Source organism: Bolinopsis microptera, chromosome 2, assembly GCF_026151205.1.
Source record: "Bolinopsis microptera isolate Bmic1 chromosome 2, MBARI_Bmic_1.0, whole genome shotgun sequence".
Taxonomy (NCBI): Eukaryota; Metazoa; Ctenophora; class Tentaculata; order Lobata; family Bolinopsidae; genus Bolinopsis; species Bolinopsis microptera.
Window position 1 is genome coordinate 22,658,034 of NC_087073.1, and position 21,995 is coordinate 22,680,028.

The window sequence follows — 21,995 nt, forward strand, 5'->3', positions numbered from 1 at the left end:
ACGAAATCTTATTTTCCTGCAGAATTTCCTGGTTTAACTCTTGGAAGAAAACAGCCTTTTTCCTTTTTAACAATTTTTTATAGTCCTTCTTCCTAGAGTAGAAGCGGATTCGTAGAAGGGCGTCCGAGGGGTTTTTCCCGTACTTCCTTGTTAGATTATTAAGCTCTCGCTTAGTTGTAATGCACTCAGCATCGAACCACTTTTGTTTTGGGCGGAGTTTACTGCGTCGTTTCTTTTTAGAAAAACACCTTATCTTTTGCTCACTATTGGCACAGTTTGAGGGTTGATCGGTGCAAAGTGCGCTTTCAAGAATGTGAACGAACTTCTTGTTCGTGGAGTAGATGTTTTCTACTGTATCAAGAGTTGAGGTCGAAATATCCAATAGCTGATTTGTTATTTCGGCCTTGTTAAGATTATCAGTAAACTGTTGGGCCGTTGCATCTCCATCCCATTTCGGTCTTTTAGGTGCATCTTGATGAAGCTCTTGAATTAATTCAGCGGCTATCATTTGGATTCTAACTGAGAGTTGACAGAGGATAGGTCTGTGATCTGATAGGTTAGTTAAGGAAAGAACTTTGAACCGTTTCACCATATTCCTGATGCTCGGTGAAACTGCTATGTAGTCAACGACACTTTGTCCGTTGTACTGATAGCAGGTGAGCTCACCAAAAATGTCACCAATGACATTGCCGTTCAATAGAGTGAGGTCACAGCTGCCCAGAAGGTCAAGGAATCTATTACCTCTTTCATTTAGTACAGAATCTTTACTGGCTCGGCAAGGTCTGGGTGCATTCGATTTCTTCTTTTTCATCCAGTCTTTTGTCACAGGGATGAAGTTGACACCACCTGTACGAGCATTTAGGTCACCTACTAGCATGATTTCAGAGTGACCAAGTTGCTCTCCGATAAAGTGGAGAAGAGCTTCAAGAGTATTCTCCTCAACTCCAAGACTCTTCATCCTGACTTTATAAGAGGAATTTTCGGGTGAGTCGTATATGTTTATCAGAGTGATGTTCTTTTCGGCCTTTGTGTACGTTTTCGAAATGGATACTGCTTGGATGTCTGTTGAACCTGTTTCGATTTGGGTAATGTACTTTTCGAGCGACCGTTGAACACCGATGCATAGGCCTCCTGATCTTGAGGATACCCTGTTTTTGTTAAAGCAGCGGTAGTTGGGCACCACTACTTCTCCCTTTGTTTCTTGTAGACAAAATATCGGTGACATCTCGATGATCTCACGAAACTCATCAATCTCGGTCTTGTTTCCTAGTGAGTGGTGAGATATGTTATTGATGTTCCATGACACAACTGAGAGGTCCTGATCATGGTTTTGTGCTGCGGTGTGGGATAGTTCATCAACTTTACTGCTATTGTCTCTCTGCAGTTTTCCCACAATTACGCTCCCTGTATTATTCATTATGATCGTTGCTTCGGGTGAACTCATGTAAAGTTTGCCTAGTTAGGGTTGACGTTCTATTAAGGGCATCTCGGCATCTGAGCCATAGTTTAGCTAAACCCTTGGGCGAAAGTCTCAGTGCTTCACCGTCTTTTGTAACATATCTCTCCAAGTAGCCGCTGAGGTTGTCATTACCGACTGTGCATATTCGGTCTTCATAGTAGTTCTCTTCTCTGAGCCATTTTATAAAGTCACCCATATATTGGTTGGCAGCTTGAATCTTTGTGTTGAGGTTAGGGTTACCTGGTGTTGGTATTATGAGCGAGTAACATATCTTGCAATTGGTTTCTTCTAAGGCCAATCGAAGGATACTTTTAAAGTTTCTTATGAAAGTGGGGAACGTTAGCCCCCTCTTGATGTCATTTATTCCCAAGTGAATAAAGATTATCTCAGGGTTGAAGCTTTTGATTTCGGATATGAGCTTCTGTTTTTCCACTAAGTCACTAACTGAGCTGTATTGCACTTTTTTAATATCATAACTTCTGGAGAATTTTCGCTGGTCGAAGTCTTCATGGTAAGAATCATACACTAGGAGTACTTTCTTTTTTCTTTGATACTCGTGACTTGACTTTGTGAGTGATGCTTGTTGTGGTTTATGAGTTACTTCGGGAGATGCTTCATGCAAATTCCCTTCAGCCTCGCCTGGAGGTTGGTCAATTATCGACGCCGTAGGTTCCGCATTAACCTCTAATATCTCCGAGTACAACGTGGTAGATGATGAGCACTTATGAATGGTTTCATCGTGATTTGACTCAACTTCCTTTGATATCGCCTTTTCTTTATCTCTAGTTGCGCTTAAGAGTTGTTGCAGACAATTGATGGTATCATTTTGATTTGGCTCACAAGTAGTAAAGTCGCTTAGCTGATCCATTATCATCTTTTCTTTATCTTTAACTGACTCTATAAGTTGTTGCAGGCCAAAGGTGATTCTTTCAATGTCGTCAGCAGATGGTTCCTCCATATCGGCTGTTTCATTTGCACTGTTCAGAGAATGAGGGATCATTTCTTCGGTTTGAGTTGCAATCTCGTACACAGTTGTTTCTGTCTGGGCGCAACTATCCGTCGTCGACGGACTTGTAGATAAACTGTTTCTTAGGGTTTCTGTCTGGACGCCGATATCCACTGTAAATGGACCAGTTTCTTCATGGGTTAAAATTTCATTTGTTACAGTTTCTCGTTGAGAGTCGGCATCCTGTGAGCGGCAGATGGTTGCTGTTTTAAGGGGACTATTCATTTTTAAATCTCGGCTTTTTTCTGCATCACAGTGACAAGAGCAGAGGACAGGCTTTGGAGAGATGTTAACCAAGGACTCCAACCTATCAACCGTTTGGGCTATTGAGTTAAATTTTTTCAGGGTCTCTTCAGAGCACCGTTGACTATCCGTATTTAGCGCTTTGATATTGATGAATAGGGTCTTATCATTTTCTTCCAGAAGGTGGAAGCGTTCAGCGATTTCAGTGTTGTTTTTAAGTGGGTTTTGTATTATGGCATCCATCTTCTTCGATAGTGCTGCAACCATACTTTCTTGCTTTAATAACCGATCATCTAGCTTCAGCATACAATTTTCCAGCGTTTTTAGGGGGCTTTCTACAACACTTAGTATTGTTGCGTTAATATCATGAGACTCAGGTGTTTGCTTAATTATGGTTGTCTTTATTCCCGGGCCAGGCTGTGCACAGACCGGTTCTGTACTAGTATCGTCGTCTTTGTGGTTCTGGCCCAACTTCGTCTTTCCTTTCTTCCCATGTTTCCCCTTCTTAGCATTTTTGTTTTTGACCGGGCTTTTATTGGCACCGTATAGATCAATGAACAGACCTGTGAGCTTGTTTTTTCTCTTTTCAGGCGTTCCGGCGATAGATGCACCTCGAGCGCTAAGTTCTTTCACTACTGCATCGTCTGTCAGGTATACGATCAGTTCTTTGATAACTTTCGGGTGAAGGGCATATCTATCACTTGTAACACTGTTTTGCAACGGAGAGTTACTTGATGCCACATTGCCCAGGTACTCAATGAAATACACTCGGCTCCAGTCTGCCGTTTTGTTGTAACATTTTATGTTGCACTCTTTTAGCCAACCTTTAACCACGGCCCCGTTCCTTAATCTGACAACTTCTTCGTGGGCGTTGTTTTGTAAGAATGGGGTCGGAATGGTAATGTTTGTAATCTTACTGTTATTGTCATTACTGCCAGGTAAAGAGTCAGATTGCGGAGGGTTACCAACTCCTGCTGTTTCCTGCTCTGTCTCCTTCGGCAGATTGGTCACCTCTACCTTACCCATCTTAAGTTCGTCATTGACCTGTTTCTCATTTGGGGCCACAGCAATCTCAGCAACACTTCCCTCTCCTTTATCTGTTTCTGTTTCTGTATTGACTGCGATACCAACATTTGAAGAACGTTCTTGGGCGAGATATCCATCTTCATCATCTCTGTCGTTGGGTATATTGACATCATTTTCTGAAATAGAGTCAGTTTCAGAGTGATTCATAATTCCAACTTTTTCTGTTCCAGAGTCCTCTGGTTCTTGATCGCATGAATCGTACTCACTGTCAGAGTCGGCATGATCAGGAGCTGAGAGTTTCTTCTCGTGAAAAGGTTCAGAGTCTGTCTTCTTTTCTTCATCTTCTGTTGTGACGTTCTTGCTATTTTCAGCTATCACACACTTTTTGTTGTCTTCCGCCATTGTTTCTTCTTGATGGCATGTGGTCTCCTTCCCGGCCTGATCGTCACTGGCATCATGTATTTTTCCATCTTCAACAACTACGCAATTTTGACAAGACCGTGACAAATTGCAGCCTTCATCACTGTTGCATGGAATGATAACTATGTGGTAATCAGGTATATGCATTTCAAACTTCCTTTCGGGAGCAAAACTTGGTATCATAGATGCCCGAGTTTTCGAAGATATAGTTAAGAACGACCAGTTTCTCATTTCGACATCATAGACGTTAAGTGATAAGCGGGCAGCACGTTTAGGTAGCAGGTCGAGTCCCCTGCTCCTACCGATATGCAAGATTCCAAGCGGGTAGCAATTATCATCATCTAGTTTCATTCGTTTTGCTCTGTCCGACATGCTGGTGATTTTTAGACCGTTAAAGTTCTGATTGCATGATGTTGTGCGTGACATGTGACGGTTTATTTGACCGAGCAGGTAGAGGAGAGACTTTTGTTCGATCAGGTCACGTGGATGTTCGTCCAGTGAACTGATTCGTGTTACTCGATCAACCTCCTCTCGGCAGAACGTTATGGTAACTGTCGGGTTTGAGTTGTCAATCTGCATTAGGTCAGTTGACAGAGCTCTTTCCACCGCTTTAGAAATATTGCCCATATTCAAGCGGAATGGGTTATTCGTGTTCAGTAAATCATTTTCCAAATGTATACCGGCACCGTCGGTGCCACAGTCGTGAGTGCCACTTTCCCTTATTCTAGTGCATCCAACACCTCCCTGTGAAAAGGAGAGATTATGTGAATCATTTGAGGAAATCGTAGTGGTGGTTGGTTCAGAGTTATGTCTCATCCTCGCGACTGGTGTTTCATTGAAAGCCGCGGATCTTTCGAGCGCAATCTTTTCTTTGAGTCTTCGTTTCAAAAGAGCTGTTGGGGTTGGTTTGTGGTACGGATCACGTCTGTATGAGCTCTCAGATTTGGAGCGTGACCTGCTTTTGAAATTCGTCCTCACTGGGGATGTGTAGTCCAGTTCGACATGTTTCCTCGGGGGTGTTCCTCTACTTGTTGGTACTTTCGAGGTCGGTGTCAGGTAAAGGGGGGAGGGTGAAGGACTGCCTGCAGGTTCTGATTTATCATTGTATATAAATGTGATGTTTGCGCTCATTTTAAGCTAAAATTCAAGTCTCTACGATTTTCCTAGTTCAAGTTATCAAAATTCAGTCCCATTTTTGGTTCGCTGAGCCAAAAAACAGTTTTTTGTCAATATCTATAAAAAAAAGCACTGGAGACCTTATGTTGCTTCATAACTTGTATATAAATATGGCCATTGCAGTAATTTTAAGCTAAAATAGAAGTCTCTATGACTTTCAGGAGCTGAAATACAAAAATCCCGTATACGCGACTGAGGGTAATTTAGAAAATTTGCCCTGTAGGGTTATGTCTAGCGACACAAATTGCGTACCTAAACGATTTTGGTTAAGAATGATCTAGCAAACAACCCTGTGTTGTCAGAAATCGTATACATCGAAGTGCACACTCAACTATTCCCTGCTACTAGAGTATCTGATAACCTAATAATAACCTCTCTCAGCTGCCGTTGATATGTCAAAGAAGCAAGCTAAGAAGCAGGTGAAGAATATCCAGCGATGTCTGAAGCATTTATCCGCTATAGTTGGTCACCAGTGCACCACCACCTCGGCAACAACCAAATGTGTTCTCCTTGGTAACGCAGGTCACGCTAATGGTATCGGCAGAGCTGACGTAATCTCTATTTTACACCCATATCTTGATGTGAATTCCTACAAACTTTACTTCCCGCCTGGCAAGCAATTTTCCATTCTCTTTACTGACGATCTGTGTGATTGTTTAGCAGATAAAGTGAACACTTCTCAGATTAGAGAGAATGTAGTCTACTGTGCGTTTATCAACGAGCAAATATCGTTTGAGATATCACAGGAGATCAAGCTACCGGGGTTGAAGCTTTTTCAGGATATTATTTCAGAAGAATTTGAGAAAGACCTTCTGAAACTTTTTTTAGAACATTCTGAAAACCGGTCGATGTCCCAAGATGAGCTTAAAAACCGGGTAACACTGCACTATGGTTATAAATTCGATTACAAAACAAATATGGTAGACTTGAACGCTCCTTTAGACCATCATCCGATACCCTGCTCTGTTTTAAAAGTCCTGGAAATCATTGAGCCCAATATTTCAATCAGCCCTAATCAGTTAACAGTGAATATCTATCAGCCAGGCCAAGGTATCCCCAAACACGTAGACACACACTCTATCTTCACGTCGGAAATATTGTCTGTTAGTTTAGGTTCTGATGTGGTTATGCACTTTAAAAACCCCACAACAGGTCAAGTTTTGCCGGTGTTGATCCCCAGCAGGTCTCTAACTGTCATGTCAGGAGAGTCACGGTACTTGTGGCACCACGGCATCACACCTCGTAAGAGCGATGCGTTACAAGACCTGACAGAGCGGCAACTTAGGATATCCTTAACGTTGCGAGAATGCACGGCAGAGCCTTGCAAGTGTGACTACATTTCCCAATGTGACTCCCAAAACTACGGGAAACCCGCGTATGACGTAGTGGATGGCGGTGCGCGGCTCGAGAATCAGTATGTCAGTTCAGTGTATGAGAATATCGCAGCTCATTTCTCCAGTACACGCCACTCCCCCTGGCCGGGTGTTGTTAACTTCCTCAACACTCTCCCCCCACGAGCACTTGTAGTGGACGTAGGGTGTGGGAACGGTAAGTACTTGGGGGTAAGGGAGGATGTGAGGGTTATCGGTAACGACAACAGTTACAATCTCTGCTCTATTTGCCGAGATCGTGACCACGAGGTGTTCGCTTGTAATGCCCTTGCAATACCACTGCGACCTGGCTGCTTTGATTCAGTGATCTGCATTGCTATGCTACATCACATAGCCACGCCCAGCCGCAGAGTGGCTGTTCTTCAGAATCTAGCTGACCTCCTAACCCCAGGTGGTTTGGGGTTGGTCACTGTTTGGGCTCAGGAGCAGCAACTAGATATGGACCTCCCAGAACCGTGCAGACCCTGTCCGACCGATGGGACAGAGCAGGGAGTGGGTAGGCGACACTTCGACTCTCAGGACGTTTTCGTAGACTGGAAGCTGAAGGACTCAGAGAGTAAGGGCGGTTTAGAAAGCTCCGAGAGTAAGATGTATTACAGGTATTACCACGTGTTCAGAGAAGGGGAGTTACAGGAGCTGTTTAGTGAGGTTACCAGTATTCAACTACTTGACATCACTTATCAGAAAGCGAACTGGTGTGCTGTCTTTAGGAAATTGTGAAATTATGGGGTTGTGGTGTATTATATTGAACATTTTTTTGGGATTTAGAATTTCAGATAGATTTTAGTTTCAAATGATAACTCCTGTTCAAATTTTGTTGAAATGGTTTTTAAGTTCTTGTTATTACTCGTTTATCTATAAATTCCTTGGTTGATTTTACAGCTTTGTCACTAAAATGGGAATGGAAAATATTTCTTTCGAAAGTTCCTATTTATAAGTTATAAATCTCATACACTATCTCTTTAGCAATGTCATGATTCTCCGACGAGCCCGGGCAGTTATCCAGATCACGTGCTGTCATGGACACATCCACACTACTACCTCTCATCTTGCATCACGTGACATCCACACTTCATCCTCTCATCTCGCATCACGTGACCCTAAAAAACAGTGGGAGGATTTCTCTGAGAACCTTCGGAAGAAGGGTGGTATACAAGGCTGGCTGAAGGACAAGTCAAACCAGTATCAAGACAAGGCAAACGACAATAAGAATTCTTTTAAAAAAGCTAAACAAGAGTTCCGGGAGAAGAGAAATAAGCAATCTGACGGGGGAGTGGAGGGGGACCTGCCCGGCAAGTTCCTCGCTTATTTTCCTACAACCGCTAAATTTAACAGCACCTTTGATAGGGCTCTGTCCAAGTTACCGGACGGAAAAGATCTGCTTAACCAGATACCACGAAAATACTGGCCCTATCTTCGTCTTAGCAGGGTTGACAAGCCTATTGGAGCATGGCTGCTGTTTCTACCGGGAGCTTGGGGTATATGTATGGCTCCTTTTGGAGCAATGAGTGTTCATCTTCTCTTACTGTTCGGAATAGGTAACTTATATTTATTTGTGAGATAATCTTTAAGTTTGGGTTAGGGCAGGTTCACATATTACATAATCACTTTTTCGTCAATTTTTACCCCCTCCGTAATTAGTTTTACAAATAGTTATTGTATTATGATACTATAATACCTTGGCTTTATCGTGCCCGCGCGTTCCCTCCAGCAAGCTGTCGGGAATTATCGCGCTCAGCACTCAGAAGCCAAGGTATTATAACTACTACAGGTTACACTAGTTGTATTATAATTGCACCTCTCTCTCCCCTTCAGTGATTTAACGTAATGTCTGAATGACGCTTCATGACATTTCAATTACTGAATTCGCAAAATTTTATTTTTAGATGTAATCTGTACATATTATAATAAAGGTGATATAATCTGACAGGTGCTGTGTTGATGCGTGGGGCGGGCTGTACAATAAACGACATGTACGATATAGACCTGGACAAACAAGTGATCCGGACTCGAGACCGTCCTCTTGCTAGCAGTGAACTAACCAAACAGCAGGCAACGCAGTGGTTAGCTGTCCAACTTGGAGTATCTTCTCTCATCCTCTTTTCTCTCAACACTCAGACGATAGTGCTCGGTATGTGTTCTCTACTGCTGGTCGGCACTTATCCTCTCATGAAGAGAGTCACTGACTTCCCTCAACTCTACCTGGGTCTCACCTTCAATCTGGGGGCATTGATGGGGTACAGTGCAGCCTCAGGTAACCTCGGTTTAACTCCCTTCGCTCTGTACGGAGCTGGCATATGTTGGACTATGGTGTACGACACTATATACGCGCACCAAGACAAGGTGGATGATCTGAAGGTGGGTGTTAAATCAACTGCTCTCACATTTGGGGACAGAACCATTCAGATCTGCTCTAACTTCACTACAGCAATGGGGCTGTCCCTGTTCCTTGCGGGCATGGGAGGGGGGCTGGGGCCTACTTACTTCATTGCTTCCTTCCTATCCTGCACTATGATTATGAGGGGGCTGTCTCTTGTAAACCTGGATGATCCTAAAAGCTGCTGGGAGTTTTTCATCATGAACAGAAACATTGGTCTGGTTATTCTTCTCAGTATCCTTATGGGAAAGATTTTTTGAAATTTTGTTTTGCTTCTATTCTGTTCCTGCGCAGAATATTCTCACTTTTCCAACTCTCCGCGATCCTTTTTTTTACAACGCAAGCATTCTGATTAAAAATTTCTTGTAAATCAGAAGGTTTTTGTATTTTTTGTGTTTAAAAGATTGCTCTCGAATCGTTAAAAGATGTAGCATTGTGATTTTGTATGTTTCTCCAGCTCCGAATGGTCTGAACTAGTGAACTACGCTTTATTAACGATTTATCTAGATCTTTTTGGATCGCATTTTTCATTCCATCTAAGTTATCTTTCCAATAAACACATTTTCCTTAGGTATCAGTATGACCTTAAAATACTTCGTTGACATAACGTAATACGAAGAGGAGCATGTTTTACAGAATATAACACGCAGATACCTGAATCCCTTAAACCCTGCTAAGTGCTGCTCCCACTTTCTAACCCAAGTAATGCCTCTCTCCAATAAAATACTTGTAACCATGCTTTGCATACTCCTCCCCACCTCCCTTTCCTTGAACCACACTCCAGAGAACAGAGAATACAAGGAGAAGGCTAGGGAGATGTTCCAGCACGCGTACTACGGCTACATGGAGCACGCTTACCCTGAAGACGAGCTGAAACCGCTGAGTTGTAGAGGTCACTCCACGTGGGGTAACGTCTCCCTGACTCTCATAGACTCGCTGGATAGCTTAGTGGTCCTGGGTATGCACAAGGAGTATAGAGAGGGGGTTAACAAGATCATCCACAACACTAACTTCTCCATTAATAAGAATGTAAGCGTGTTCGAGACTAACATCAGAGTAGTGGGGGGACTGTTATCTGCTCATCTGCTGATGGAGAGAGGAGGGATGGAGCTGCCTGAGGGCTGGCCCTGTGCTGGTCCCTTATTAGATCTAGCTGTCGACATTGCCAGCAGACTCCTCCCCGCCTTTAACACTCCCACAGGTCTGCCGTACGGGACTACTAACCTAATGTATGGAGTACCTAAGGGAGAGACCACGGTAACAGGGACAGCAGGGTGTGGCACCTATCTTATGGAGTTTGGCATGTTGTCCCGCTTAACAGGCGACCCAGCGTTCGAACATGCAGCGCGTCGTGCGCTCAATGTGCTCTTCAACGCAAGGTCTAAAATAAATCTTGTCGGTAATCACATAGACATTTCCAGAGGGGAATGGATATTCAGAGAAGCAGGGATCGGTGGTAACGTGGACTCCTACTACGAGTACCTCCTCAAAGGTGGACTTTTCTTTGAAGATTTTGAACTCCTCAGTCAGTTCAAAGTATTGTACAACGCAGTGCTGAAGAATTTACAGCATGATTTCTGGTATATCTGGGGTAGCATGTTCAACGGTAATCCCACCCTACCGTCCGTATCCACACTGGATGCTTTCTGGCCGAGTCTACAAATTCTAATTGGGGATATTAAGAGTGCGGCCCGGACCCTCTCTAACTTCTACTCGCTCATCTCACACTTCGGCTTCACTCCAGAGATGTTTAGCTTGCTGACCGGAAAGGTAGCACCCGGCAGTGAGATATATCCTCTTCGGCCGGAATTTGTAGAGAGTTTAGTGTATATGTACCAGGCAACTGGGGACCAGATCTGGAGGAATATGGGTAAACAGGTGCTGGACAGTATAGAGCTGAGCACCAAGACTCCGTGCGGATATGCTACTGTCAGCAATGTAGTGACTCATCAACTAGAGGATAAGATGGAGTCTTTCTTCCTATCGGAGACCACCAAATATCTATATCTCCTCTTTTCGGATGATCACTGGATATTTGATAAAGGAGTATCAGGGAAGATGAGTGTGATGCCGGATGAGGAGGGTAACTATGGTAACTATGAGGAGGGTACGCACCACTACTATACAGGCTACAAAGTGTGCGCTCCCAATAGTTTCGGTTACACCTTTACCACAGAGGCGCATCCGTTCCCTGCTGGTGTGCTAGGTTGTTGCTATCCCAGACAGAAAGTCAAGGACAATCTTCTAGAAAAGATCTACCAGAACTCCACTGATGAACCTCTAAAAAGCAGCATATTCGGGCTACCAAACAGTATCTTGAAGTTAATGTACGGAGAACCTAGATTGAAACCAGGGGAGGTTTCATCGCGCGAGTCTTATGTGTGCAGCCGAGTCCAACGTTTCCTTGTCAAAACAGTAAGGGCTAAAAAAGAGTGTTTGTTGTGGGATGAACCCTCAATTTACGGAGATGTGCGGACACACAACTGTCCTGTACGGCCGTGGTATGCCAAGTATGAGATATACGGAACTGAGTGGTCAAAATTGTCCAGTAAAAAAGCATTTAGGGTAGTAAATAAAAACAGCAAGAAATGATGCTTTGAGTTTTTGATTAATTTTAATTCGATTTCGATGACGTTTTATCATCAATCGCTGAATTTTTAGTTTTTAAACATCTTCGAAGATATACCAATTAATTGTCCTTGAATATTCTTTTGCTGGTTTATAAAATAAAAAATGCCTCATGTATTATTTGAAAAAACATTGTTATATACTTGTTGTTTCGTCAAGAAAGAGGGGGGAGGGGGGAGGGGGTCCCTGGTCTCATGAGAGCTACAATTCTAGATTCATACAAACGTGTATCCTAACATACAGTGTGTTGTTATTTTAACATGTATCCCACTAAATAGGGCCAGTATGTTGTTGATAGACACGATAGAGGAGGAGACGGAGATCCCGGATCTAGAGGATGATAGCAGTGAGGAGGAGATAGATCAGATTACCGAGGAGAAGACAGCCAAGAAGAAGTTGAAACAGAGAGTAAAGGCTCTTCCGAAGAAAAGGAAGAAAAAGCCTGAATTCTCGAGTGACTTCAACTGGGAAGAGGCTGATTTGAACATGGACGAGATCGAAGAATCGTTCGAGAAGAAAATGGCTGCTCTCTCCAGAGGTAAGATGAGACTTCAGGACAACACATCAGCTAAGTTAACTGCACTTTCTAACGAAGTGGAGATTTCAGACCATTCGGACGAGGAGAAGGAGGAAAAGCAGGAGGATATTAATCAGAACGAAAATAATACCCCTGAGCAGGAATTAGAATCTGCTAAAAATGAAAAATCAAAGTTCTTCACCGAGGCACCTGAACAAGACATGAACATAAAATTTTCCGAGATGAACCTCTCTAGGCCGATACTGAAGGGCGTGGCTGCATTGGGATTCGCCCACCCCACACCAATACAAGCCTCAGCTATACCTCTAGCCCTGCTGGGTAAGGATCTGTGCGCATGTGCAGTGACTGGATCAGGGAAGACAGCTGCTTACGTACTGCCTATACTAGAGAGGCTACTCTACAAGCCTAAATCTGGGAGTGTCACTAGAGTCCTTGTTATGGTCCCTACCAGAGAACTAGGCATGCAGGTATGTTTATTAATAACCACCCAGTTTACCTTTTTAAAGTTTACCTTCTGACTTTATTCATATTTCATCTCTATATTATTCGCAGTATGAATACTACTATAAGGAATAAAGTATTTATTTGTGTAAATCCTAAAGTTTCCAATACCTCATGATATGATCGAACTATGTGCCCAAATTTTAAGCTTTGTAAATTACATACCGCACAATGAACATCAAAACCAAGCAAACAAATTATTACGTTACTCATTAATTATACAAATTACTCGTGCATTAATTCAAATGCACGAAACTTAAACAATTTTACTATCAATTTGGTGAGAACCTCGCGAATTAGTCATAATTAAGATTTAAGGATAACCCTGGCCCTGACTTCAAGGAAAGATGAATGTTTCCATTAATTTCTGTAAACAATTATGACGGTCCATGATAATGGATGTATAATTTGATTTTAATCCTGTGTAATCCTGTGTAATCCATTACAGGTAAGTTCAGTGATCAACAAGCTAACGAGTGACATGTCCATCACACAATGTCTCTGTGTGGGGGGCACGGACATTCGGTCTCAAGAGGCTAACGTACGACAGGGTCCCGACATCATTGTGGCTACACCGGGACGTCTTATCGACCTACTGTACAACACACCCACCTTTACTCTGGATACTGTCGAGATACTGGTCATTGACGAGGCGGACCGCTGTCTGGACGAGCATTTCCAGGAGCAGATAAACGAGATTGTGAAGATGTGTAGTCCTGGAAGACAAAGCATGCTATTCTCTGCAACCATGACTGACGAGGTGAAGGAGCTGATCTCCCTGTCCCTTAACCAACCTATCAAGTTATTTGTAAACAAGAACACGGAGGTTGCTTCTGGACTCACTCAAGAGTTCATTAGAATAAGGGCTACTCAGGAAAACCACAGAATAGGAATTATCTGCGCGCTTGTGTGCAGGACTTTCAACCAGAATGTCATGGTTTTTGTACCCACTAAAAAGTTGGCGCATGAGCTCCGTATAATTTTGGGTCTCTTGAAGATAAAAGTAGACGAGTTGCATGGCAATCTGACTATGGCACAAAGAATAGAAGCTCTGACCGAGTTCAAGAACGGTAAAACTGACGTGCTGGTAGCCACTGACCTGGCGTCTCGTGGACTGGATATAGAAGGAGTGAAAACTGTAATCAACTACAACATCCCTTCAAACGTGAAGCAATACGTTCACAGAGTGGGGAGGACTGCTAGAGCTGGCAAGTTTGGGAGGTCTATCACTCTGGCTGGAGAACAAGAGCGGAAACTGATGAAGGACATCGTAAAGCAATCTAAAGATCCCGTAAAGAACAGAGTTGTACCGCCGGAAATAATCAGTAAGTACGTACAGACTTGTTTACTGTTGAAAGATACTGTCTCCCAGTTTCTGAAGCAAGAGGGCGAAGATAAGGCTATGAGGATAGCTAACATGGAATTAAACAAAGCTCAGAACATGATTAAACACGAGGATGAGATATTCAGCAGGCCCGCCCGACACTTTATGAAGACTGAAATCCCCAAAACTAAAACTCAGAAGAAGAAGAAGAAAGAGCTGCAAGGCGACGATTTTGAAATGAAGAAGGAGCGATCGTTTGTGAAGCGAGATGCGAGGAGATCTACTAGACCTCAGAGAATCAGAGCAGTGGTTGAGGAAGAGCCCAAGAAGAAAAAGGCGATAAAAAGAAAAGCTGGATTCACGGAAGAGTTGACTGCGACGAAGAAAGCTAAGAAAGGTCCATCAGAGCTGAAACCTAAAGGAGCTAAAGAGCCTTTCAGAGAAAAAAAGTTGAGAAAATCTGGGAAACCGGGCGCTGGGAGTTTCAAATCAAAACGGAAATACAAACGAAGAAAATGATTTGTTTTTTATGATAATCAGTTTTATTGTTAAAACTCAAAGTCGTGGCGCCCCACTGTGATCTGTATTCTTCACTTTTATTCCAACCATTTGACCAAGATTTTATTTTTACGGTAGCCAGGGTTTGAGTTAAATTAATTTATTATCTATTCTAGATGTAATTTTTTTGGTATGTTCGTCTGTATCACGCTCATTTCTAAACTTAATTTGGAGCCACTTACATGCTTTTTGGCCAAAATAGCCTAATCTTTAATGTTTATATCAAATGTTGGAACTAGTTAAATAAGAAACCATGTTAGGTCATAGTATTCTCACGACCTATATATTATATCCAGGAGTACCCTCGGTCAAAATCTATTATTTGCCAAAGATATCTTTCCTTCTTCGCTCCTTTGATGACGAATAATCTATCAGTATTAATGAAGAACTCCAGGGGATTATGTTTCTTTACAAGTTGTATCCAAATATGGTCAGTGCGAACATTTTGGAGTGTATAATACAAATTCTATACGAACTTCAGAAAATTCGACTCATCGCAAATTCTAAAACTGGGCGTGGCCCAAAAATGGGCATTACCGCAGATACCACATCCCGTTGAGTGCGTATCCAAAATATTGACCTGCCCTCACATTTTCAATTATAACATCAATTTCGTTTTAATCTTCGTCCCATTTCCTTGTAACTGTTATGTCAGAAATTGAACTAATGATTAAATCCGCTCAGTGTCTTATTAATTATAGTTCATATCGTGCTAACATTCACTATCCTTAACAATTCCTATTATCCTCATCACCTCAGGATGTTTCTGAATTTTGTGCTAAGAAACTCAGCTTGGCGCCGAGGATTGCTGAAACAACGCGAACTTTACTTAAGTGGTAAGAGTTATCTTAACTCAGCTCATAAACACTTCGTTTATTATATTCGGGTAGTGGACCGCTCTCTCTCTCTCAAACAAAAGGAAACGATATTCATTTGAATGACCGCAATTGAAATGCAAAATGATACCGAGAATGGAATCGGTCGCTCGCTTTTCCCATTCATTCATAGCTTACGAATTATAATAATTTTCTATATCACAGTGCTGGCAAGCATGACCGTCAGCACTGTGATTTAGCTGAAATGGCTTCGCTTGGGAGATGTTATTTTCCATAAAAAACTATATTGTTACTAATTCTCAAGCTCCTTTTGAGCCCAGATAACTTCGAAAAGGCCGCATAACCCCTCTTCTCTTCAGGAGAATCCAGGAACTACCCATTATACTGTCCTGTAATGTCCTGCGGCAATATCAAGTGTCACGACCACAGGTACATTGATAACTGGGGGGGGGGGGGGGGGGGGGGGGGGGGCAATATTAAGTGTCACGACCACAGGTACATTGATAACTGGGGGGGGTGGGGGGGGGGGCAATATCAAGTGTCACGACCACAGGTACATTGATAACTGGGGGGGGGGGGGGGGGGCAATATTAAGTGTCACGACCACAGGTACATTGATAACTGGGGGGGGGGGGGGGGGGGCAATATTAAGTGTCACGACCACAGGTACATTGATAACTGGGGGGGGGGGGGGGCACTATTAAGTGTCACGACCACAGGTACATTGATAACTGGGGGGGGGGGGGGGCACTATTAAGTGTCACGACCACAGGTACATTGATAACTGGGGGGGGGGGGGGCAATATTAAGTGTCACGACCACAGGTACATTGATAACTGGGGGGGGGGGGGGGGGGGCAATATTAAGTGTCACGACCACAGGTACATTGATAACTGGGGGGGGGGGGGGGGGCACTATTAAGTGTCACGACCACAGGTACATTGATAACTGGGGGGGGGGCACTATTAAGTGTCACGACCACAGGTACATTGATAACTGGGGGGGGGGGGGGCAATATTAAGTGTCACGACCACAGGTACATTGATAACTGGGGGGGGGGGGGGCAATATTAAGTGTCACGACCACAGGTACATTGATAACTGGGGGGGGGGGGGGGCAATATTAAGTGTCACGACCACAGGTACATTGATAACTGGGGGGGGGGGGGGGGCAATATTAAGTGTCACGACCACAGGTACATTGATAACTGGGGGGGGGGGGCAATATTAAGTGTCACGACCACAGGTACATTGATAACTGGGGGGGGGGGGGGGGGGGGGCAATATTAAGTGTCACGACCACAGGTACAATGATAACTGGGGGGGGGGGGGGGGGGCAATATTAAGTGTCACGGACCACAGGTACATTGATAACTGGGGGGGGGGGGGCAATATTAAGTGTCACGACCACAGGTACATTGATAACTGGGGGGGGGGGGCAATATTAAGTGTCACGACCCAGGTACATTGATAACTGGGGGGGGGGGGGGGGCAATATTAAGTGTCACGACCACAGGTACATTGATAACTGGGGGGGGGGGGGGGCACTATTAAGTGTCACGACCACAGGTACATTGATACTGGGGGGGGGGGGGGGGGCAATATAAGTGTCACGACCACAGGTACATGATAACAGGGGGGGGGGGGGGGGGGGGAGGGCCAATATTAAGTGTCACGACCACAGGTACATTGATAACTGGGGGGGGGGGGGGGGGCAATATTAAGTGTCACGACCACAGGTACATTGATAACTGGGGGGGGGGGGGGGGCACTATAAGTGTCACGACACGAATTGAAAGTGGTGGGGCCCACTGGGATCTTATTCTTCACTTGATACAACCATTTGACCAAGATTTTATTTTTACGGTTGCCAGGGTTTGAGTTAATATTTTTATTACTAGATGTTTTTTTTTGGTATGTGTCTGAACGCTCATTTCTAACTTAATTTGGAGCACTTACAGCTTGGCCAAATGCCTATCTTATGTTTAACATGTGGAATAGGTTATAAGGGAATCATGTTAGGTATGTATTCCACGACCTATATTATTCAGGAGTCCTCGGTCAAAATTATATTGCCAAAGTTCTTTCTTCTTCGTCTTTGTGACGAATAATCTATCGTCTTAATGAGACTCCAGGGATTAGTTCTTTACAAGTTGTATCAAAACTGGTCAGTGCGACATTTTGGAGTGTACTATAAATTTATACGAACTTCAGGAAAATTCGACATGCAATCTAAAACTGGGCGTGGCCCAAAAATGGGATACCGCAGATACCACATCGTTGAGTGGTACAAATATGACTGCTACTTTTAATATAATCAATTTCGTTTAATCTTCGTCCCATTTCCTTGTAACTGTTATGTCAGAAATTGAACTAATGATTAATCCGCTCAGTGTCTTTATTAATTATAGTTCATATCGATGGCTAACATTCACTATCCTTAACAATTCCTATTATCCTCATCACCTCAGGATGTTTCTGAATTTTGTGCTAAGAAACTCAGCTTGGCGCCGAGGATTGCTGAAACAACGCGAACTTTACTTAAGTGGTAAGAGTTATCTTAACTCAGCTCATAAACACTTCGTTTATTATATTCGGGTAGTGGACCGCTCTCTCTCTCTCAAACAAAAGGAAACGATATTCATTTGAATGACCGCAATTGAATGCAAAATGATACCGAGAATGGAATCGGTCGCTCGCTTTTCCCATTCATTCATAGCTTACGAATTATAATAATTTTCTATATCACAGTGCTGGCAAGCATGACCGTCAGCACTGTGATTTAGCTGAAATGGCTTCGCTTGGGAGATGTTATTTTCCATAAAAAACTATATTGTTACTAATTCTCAAGCTCCTTTTGAGCCCAGATAACTTCGAAAAGGCCGCATAACCCCTCTTCTCTTCAGGAGAATCCAGGAAACTACCCATTATACTGTCCTGTAATGTCCTGCGGCAATATCAAGTGTCACGACCACAGGTACATTGATAACTGGGGGGGGGGGGGGGGGGGGGGGGGGCAATATTAAGTGTCACGACCACAGGTACATTGATAACTGGGGGGGGGGGGGGGGGCAATATAAGTGTCACGACCACAGGTACATTGATAACTGGGGGGGGGGGGGGGGGCAATATTAAGTGTCACGACCACAGGTACATTGATAACTGGGGGGGGGGGGGGGGGGCAATATTAAGTGTCACGACCACAGGTACATTGATAACTGGGGGGGGGGGGGGCACTATTAAGTGTCACGACCACAGGTACATTGATAACTGGGGGGGGGGGGGGGCACTATTAAGTGTCACGACCACAGGTACATTGATAACTGGGGGGGGGGGGGGCAATATTAAGTGTCACGACCACAGGTACATTGATAACTGGGGGGGGGGGGGGGGCAATATTAAGTGTCACGACCACAGGTACATTGATAACTGGGGGGGGGGGGGGGGGCACTATTAAGTGTCACGACCACAGGTACATTGATAACTGGGGGGGGGGGGCAATATTAAGTGTCACGACCACAGGTACATTGATAACTGGGGGGGGGGGGGGCAATATTAAGTGTCACGACCACAGGTACATTGATAACTGGGGGGGGGGGGGGGCAATATTAAGTGTCACGACCACAGGTACATTGATAACTGGGGGGGGGGGGGGGCAATATTAAGTGTCACGACACAGTACATTGATAACTGGGGGGGGGGGGGGGAATATTAAGTGTCACGACCACAGGTACATTGATAACTGGGGGGGGGGGGGGGGGGGGGAGGGACAATATAAGTGTCACGACCACAGGTACATTGATAACTGGGGGGGGGCAGTCACAATAAGTGTCACGACCACAGGTACATTGATAACTGGGGGGGGGGGGGGACTCTATTAAGTGTACAGACACAGGTACATTGCTAACTGGGGGGGGGGGGCAATATTAAGTGTCACGACCACAGGTACATTGATAACTGGGGGGGGGGGGGGGGCAATATTAAGTGTCACGACCACAGGTACATTGATAACTGGGGGGGGGGGGGGGGGGGTCTCAACAATCCTACTGGAAAGAGGGAGGTCTCTACAATACTTCTGGAAAGAGGGGGCTTAACAATCCTACAACAAATATTATGTAAACTGGGCATTATCGTTCAATTTGTATTCAATATTTAAATTGTTTTGAAATTGATGACAGGGAAAGAGATGACGAGAGAGATCAGCACTCCTTCCCTCCAGACAATTTCCAAACCCGGTTCTGGAATTTACTCTGCAAAAGTACTGGCATGCTATTTACTTACTATGTTCTCATGAAGGCTACTTACACTCCTGAAGAGGTGAATACTTGTCCAAATTAGTGACTTTTAAAAATCAGTATTAAATAATCATCTCAATACATAGTGGGTCGAAGTAAAATAATCCCTCGAGATAAATCTAATTTATGAAACACGAATTTTCCTCCCCAGATGTTAGGTCACGATTGGGGAAACTATGAGTGGGACGACTGGGAGTACTATGCAGATGAACAGGCCGAGAACGACCCTTCTAAAGCTAAATTTATCAAAACTTAGGACACTTTGATCTATTGATGAAAGAGAGAGAGAGAGACTTGGTCTTGCACCGGATGACACTAAAAATTAACTTCTGGCAGTGAAACCAGTACTGGCGGTGGATGGAGATCAATGTTGTCAGCTTCTATTGGATATACTGCTAATCTTAACTGTCGATTAACTGTCTTTGCTAAATTCAATACATCATGAGTTGTGAACGCATGTGATCCGGGCCAGATGGTGCTAAATGCTTAGTGCTTACGCGTTTACTCGTTCGGTTTCTATCAGTATGTCCATAAAGTTTAATTTATTAACTATGAATGAATACGTAATTTTTTCGTAGCTGTGGATACATTGAAATAACATCAACAATTCTTCAGCAATCTCCTTGTATTATTAATCAAGTATTATTTTCTGAAATTTAGGGATCGTTCACTTATTACAGCCTCCTCCTTGGTAAACCACTCAACATGCAGCTATTGTGTAAAAAGCTTTTCCAAACTCCCTTCCTCCTACAGCAGGGTGTCATACTCATAATTATTAGCGCGTAGACAATTTTGCGTGAATTTTTGGCTTACGCATGGGTGATGGGGCCAACTTACTCTTACTTAGAACGTCCGCCAACATCGCAGATTTTCAGACCACCCTCCCCCTGTCCGGGTGTGTCCGAATTTTCAATACCACCGTCTCCCTCGCATATTATATATTCCTACTACCTTAAAACTTATTCGATTGGATGGCTACTTAAGTACTTAAAAGTAAATGTAACTGTGCTAGACACTAAATGTATTATTGTCTATTTTAAGTAACTACACATTTTATAATTAACAATGAATTTGAGTTGGTTTTATTTGTACTCTTAAAAATAGCTTAAAATAGCTGGAAATCCGGACGTCCGGGGAAGGGGGGGTGGTTTTGAAAATTCGGACACACCCGGACAGGGGGAGGGGGTCTGAAAATCTACCATTTTGGCGGACGTCCTAACTAGATGGCCCCTTATATGATGGTCCAGAATCTGCGTTCAAAATTTCAGAAGGAAACTCCTTCCTTTTTATTTGGCCCATTCATTTGTCTGCCAGAATGGGCATTGAAGGAGCTGCTGATGAGTTCATCTCAATGTTTTAACTCATCTAGCACAGTGGTCCACCATGCACTGTGTCTAGGAGCTACGTGATGTTCATGTGAGCTGAAGGATCTAGTTAGTGGGATCACTAATCCCTATTAACTGATTATGTGATCGGTACTCAGCCCCCACCCCACCCCCTCAGCTGTACTCAGCCCCACCCCACCCCCTCAGTTGTACTCAGCCCCCACCCCACCCCCTCAGCTGTACTCAGCCCCCACCCCACCCCCTCAGCTGTACTCAGCCCCACCCCACCCCTTCAGCTGTACTCAGCCCCACTCCACCCCCTCAGCCCCACCCCACCCCCTCAGCTGTACTCAGCCCCCACCCCACCCCCTCAGCTATACTCAGCCCCACCCCACCCCCTCAGCTGTACTCAGCCCCACCCCACCCCCTCAGCTGTACTCAGCCCCCCCCCCACCCCCTCAGCTGTACTCAGCCCCACCCCACCCCCTCAGCTGTACTCAGCCCCCACCCCACCCCCTCAGCTGTACTCAGCCCCACCCCACCCCCTCAGCCCCACCCCACCCCCTCAGCTGTACTCAGCCCCACCCCACCCCCTCAGCCCCACCCCACCCCCTCAGCTGTACTCAGCCCCCACCCCACCCCCTCAGCTGTACTCAGCCCCACCCCACCCCCTCAGCCCCACCCGACCCCCTCAGCTGTACTCAGCCCCCACCCCACCCCCTCAGCTGTAATCAATTAAAAGTTACGTTCTCAGTTATTGATCTTATAAGGGGTGGTCATACTCATACTCATAGGTAGATGACATATGGTCACCTTTATTATGCATCTAGAAAGTATCTATCATCTACTTTAAGTCAATCCCGACAAGAGTGTTGGTAACTTCTCCACTTTTC

General features: G+C 44.3%; 4 protein-coding genes across 4 annotated transcripts; all 4 read left to right on the forward strand.

Annotated features, from left to right (window-relative positions):
* The first annotated feature begins 5,700 nt into the window (after positions 1–5,700).
* LOC134811491 (alkylated DNA repair protein alkB homolog 8-like) lies at positions 5,701–7,554 on the forward strand. The gene has a single exon (XM_063818336.1). The coding sequence runs from the start codon at positions 5,723–5,725 to the stop codon at positions 7,439–7,441; it is 1,719 nt and encodes a 572-aa protein (XP_063674406.1). The 5' UTR covers positions 5,701–5,722; the 3' UTR covers positions 7,442–7,554.
* A 129-nt stretch (positions 7,555–7,683) lies between these two features.
* On the forward strand, positions 7,684–11,864 carry LOC134811495 (4-hydroxybenzoate polyprenyltransferase, mitochondrial-like). The gene is made up of 2 exons (XM_063818339.1): positions 7,684–8,259; positions 8,652–11,864. The coding sequence occupies exons 1-2, from the start codon at positions 7,695–7,697 to the stop codon at positions 9,356–9,358; spliced, it is 1,272 nt and encodes a 423-aa protein (XP_063674409.1). The 5' UTR covers positions 7,684–7,694; the 3' UTR covers positions 9,359–11,864.
* Positions 9,804–11,864, forward strand: LOC134811494 (ER degradation-enhancing alpha-mannosidase-like protein 2). Its single transcript, XM_063818338.1, has one exon. The coding sequence runs from the start codon at positions 9,804–9,806 to the stop codon at positions 11,688–11,690; it is 1,887 nt and encodes a 628-aa protein (XP_063674408.1). The 3' UTR covers positions 11,691–11,864.
* A 144-nt stretch (positions 11,865–12,008) lies between these two features.
* LOC134811493 (probable ATP-dependent RNA helicase DDX27) lies at positions 12,009–15,253 on the forward strand. The gene is made up of 2 exons (XM_063818337.1): positions 12,009–12,731; positions 13,214–15,253. The coding sequence occupies exons 1-2, from the start codon at positions 12,012–12,014 to the stop codon at positions 14,606–14,608; spliced, it is 2,115 nt and encodes a 704-aa protein (XP_063674407.1). The 5' UTR covers positions 12,009–12,011; the 3' UTR covers positions 14,609–15,253.
* Positions 15,254–21,995: the final 6,742 nt, after the last annotated feature.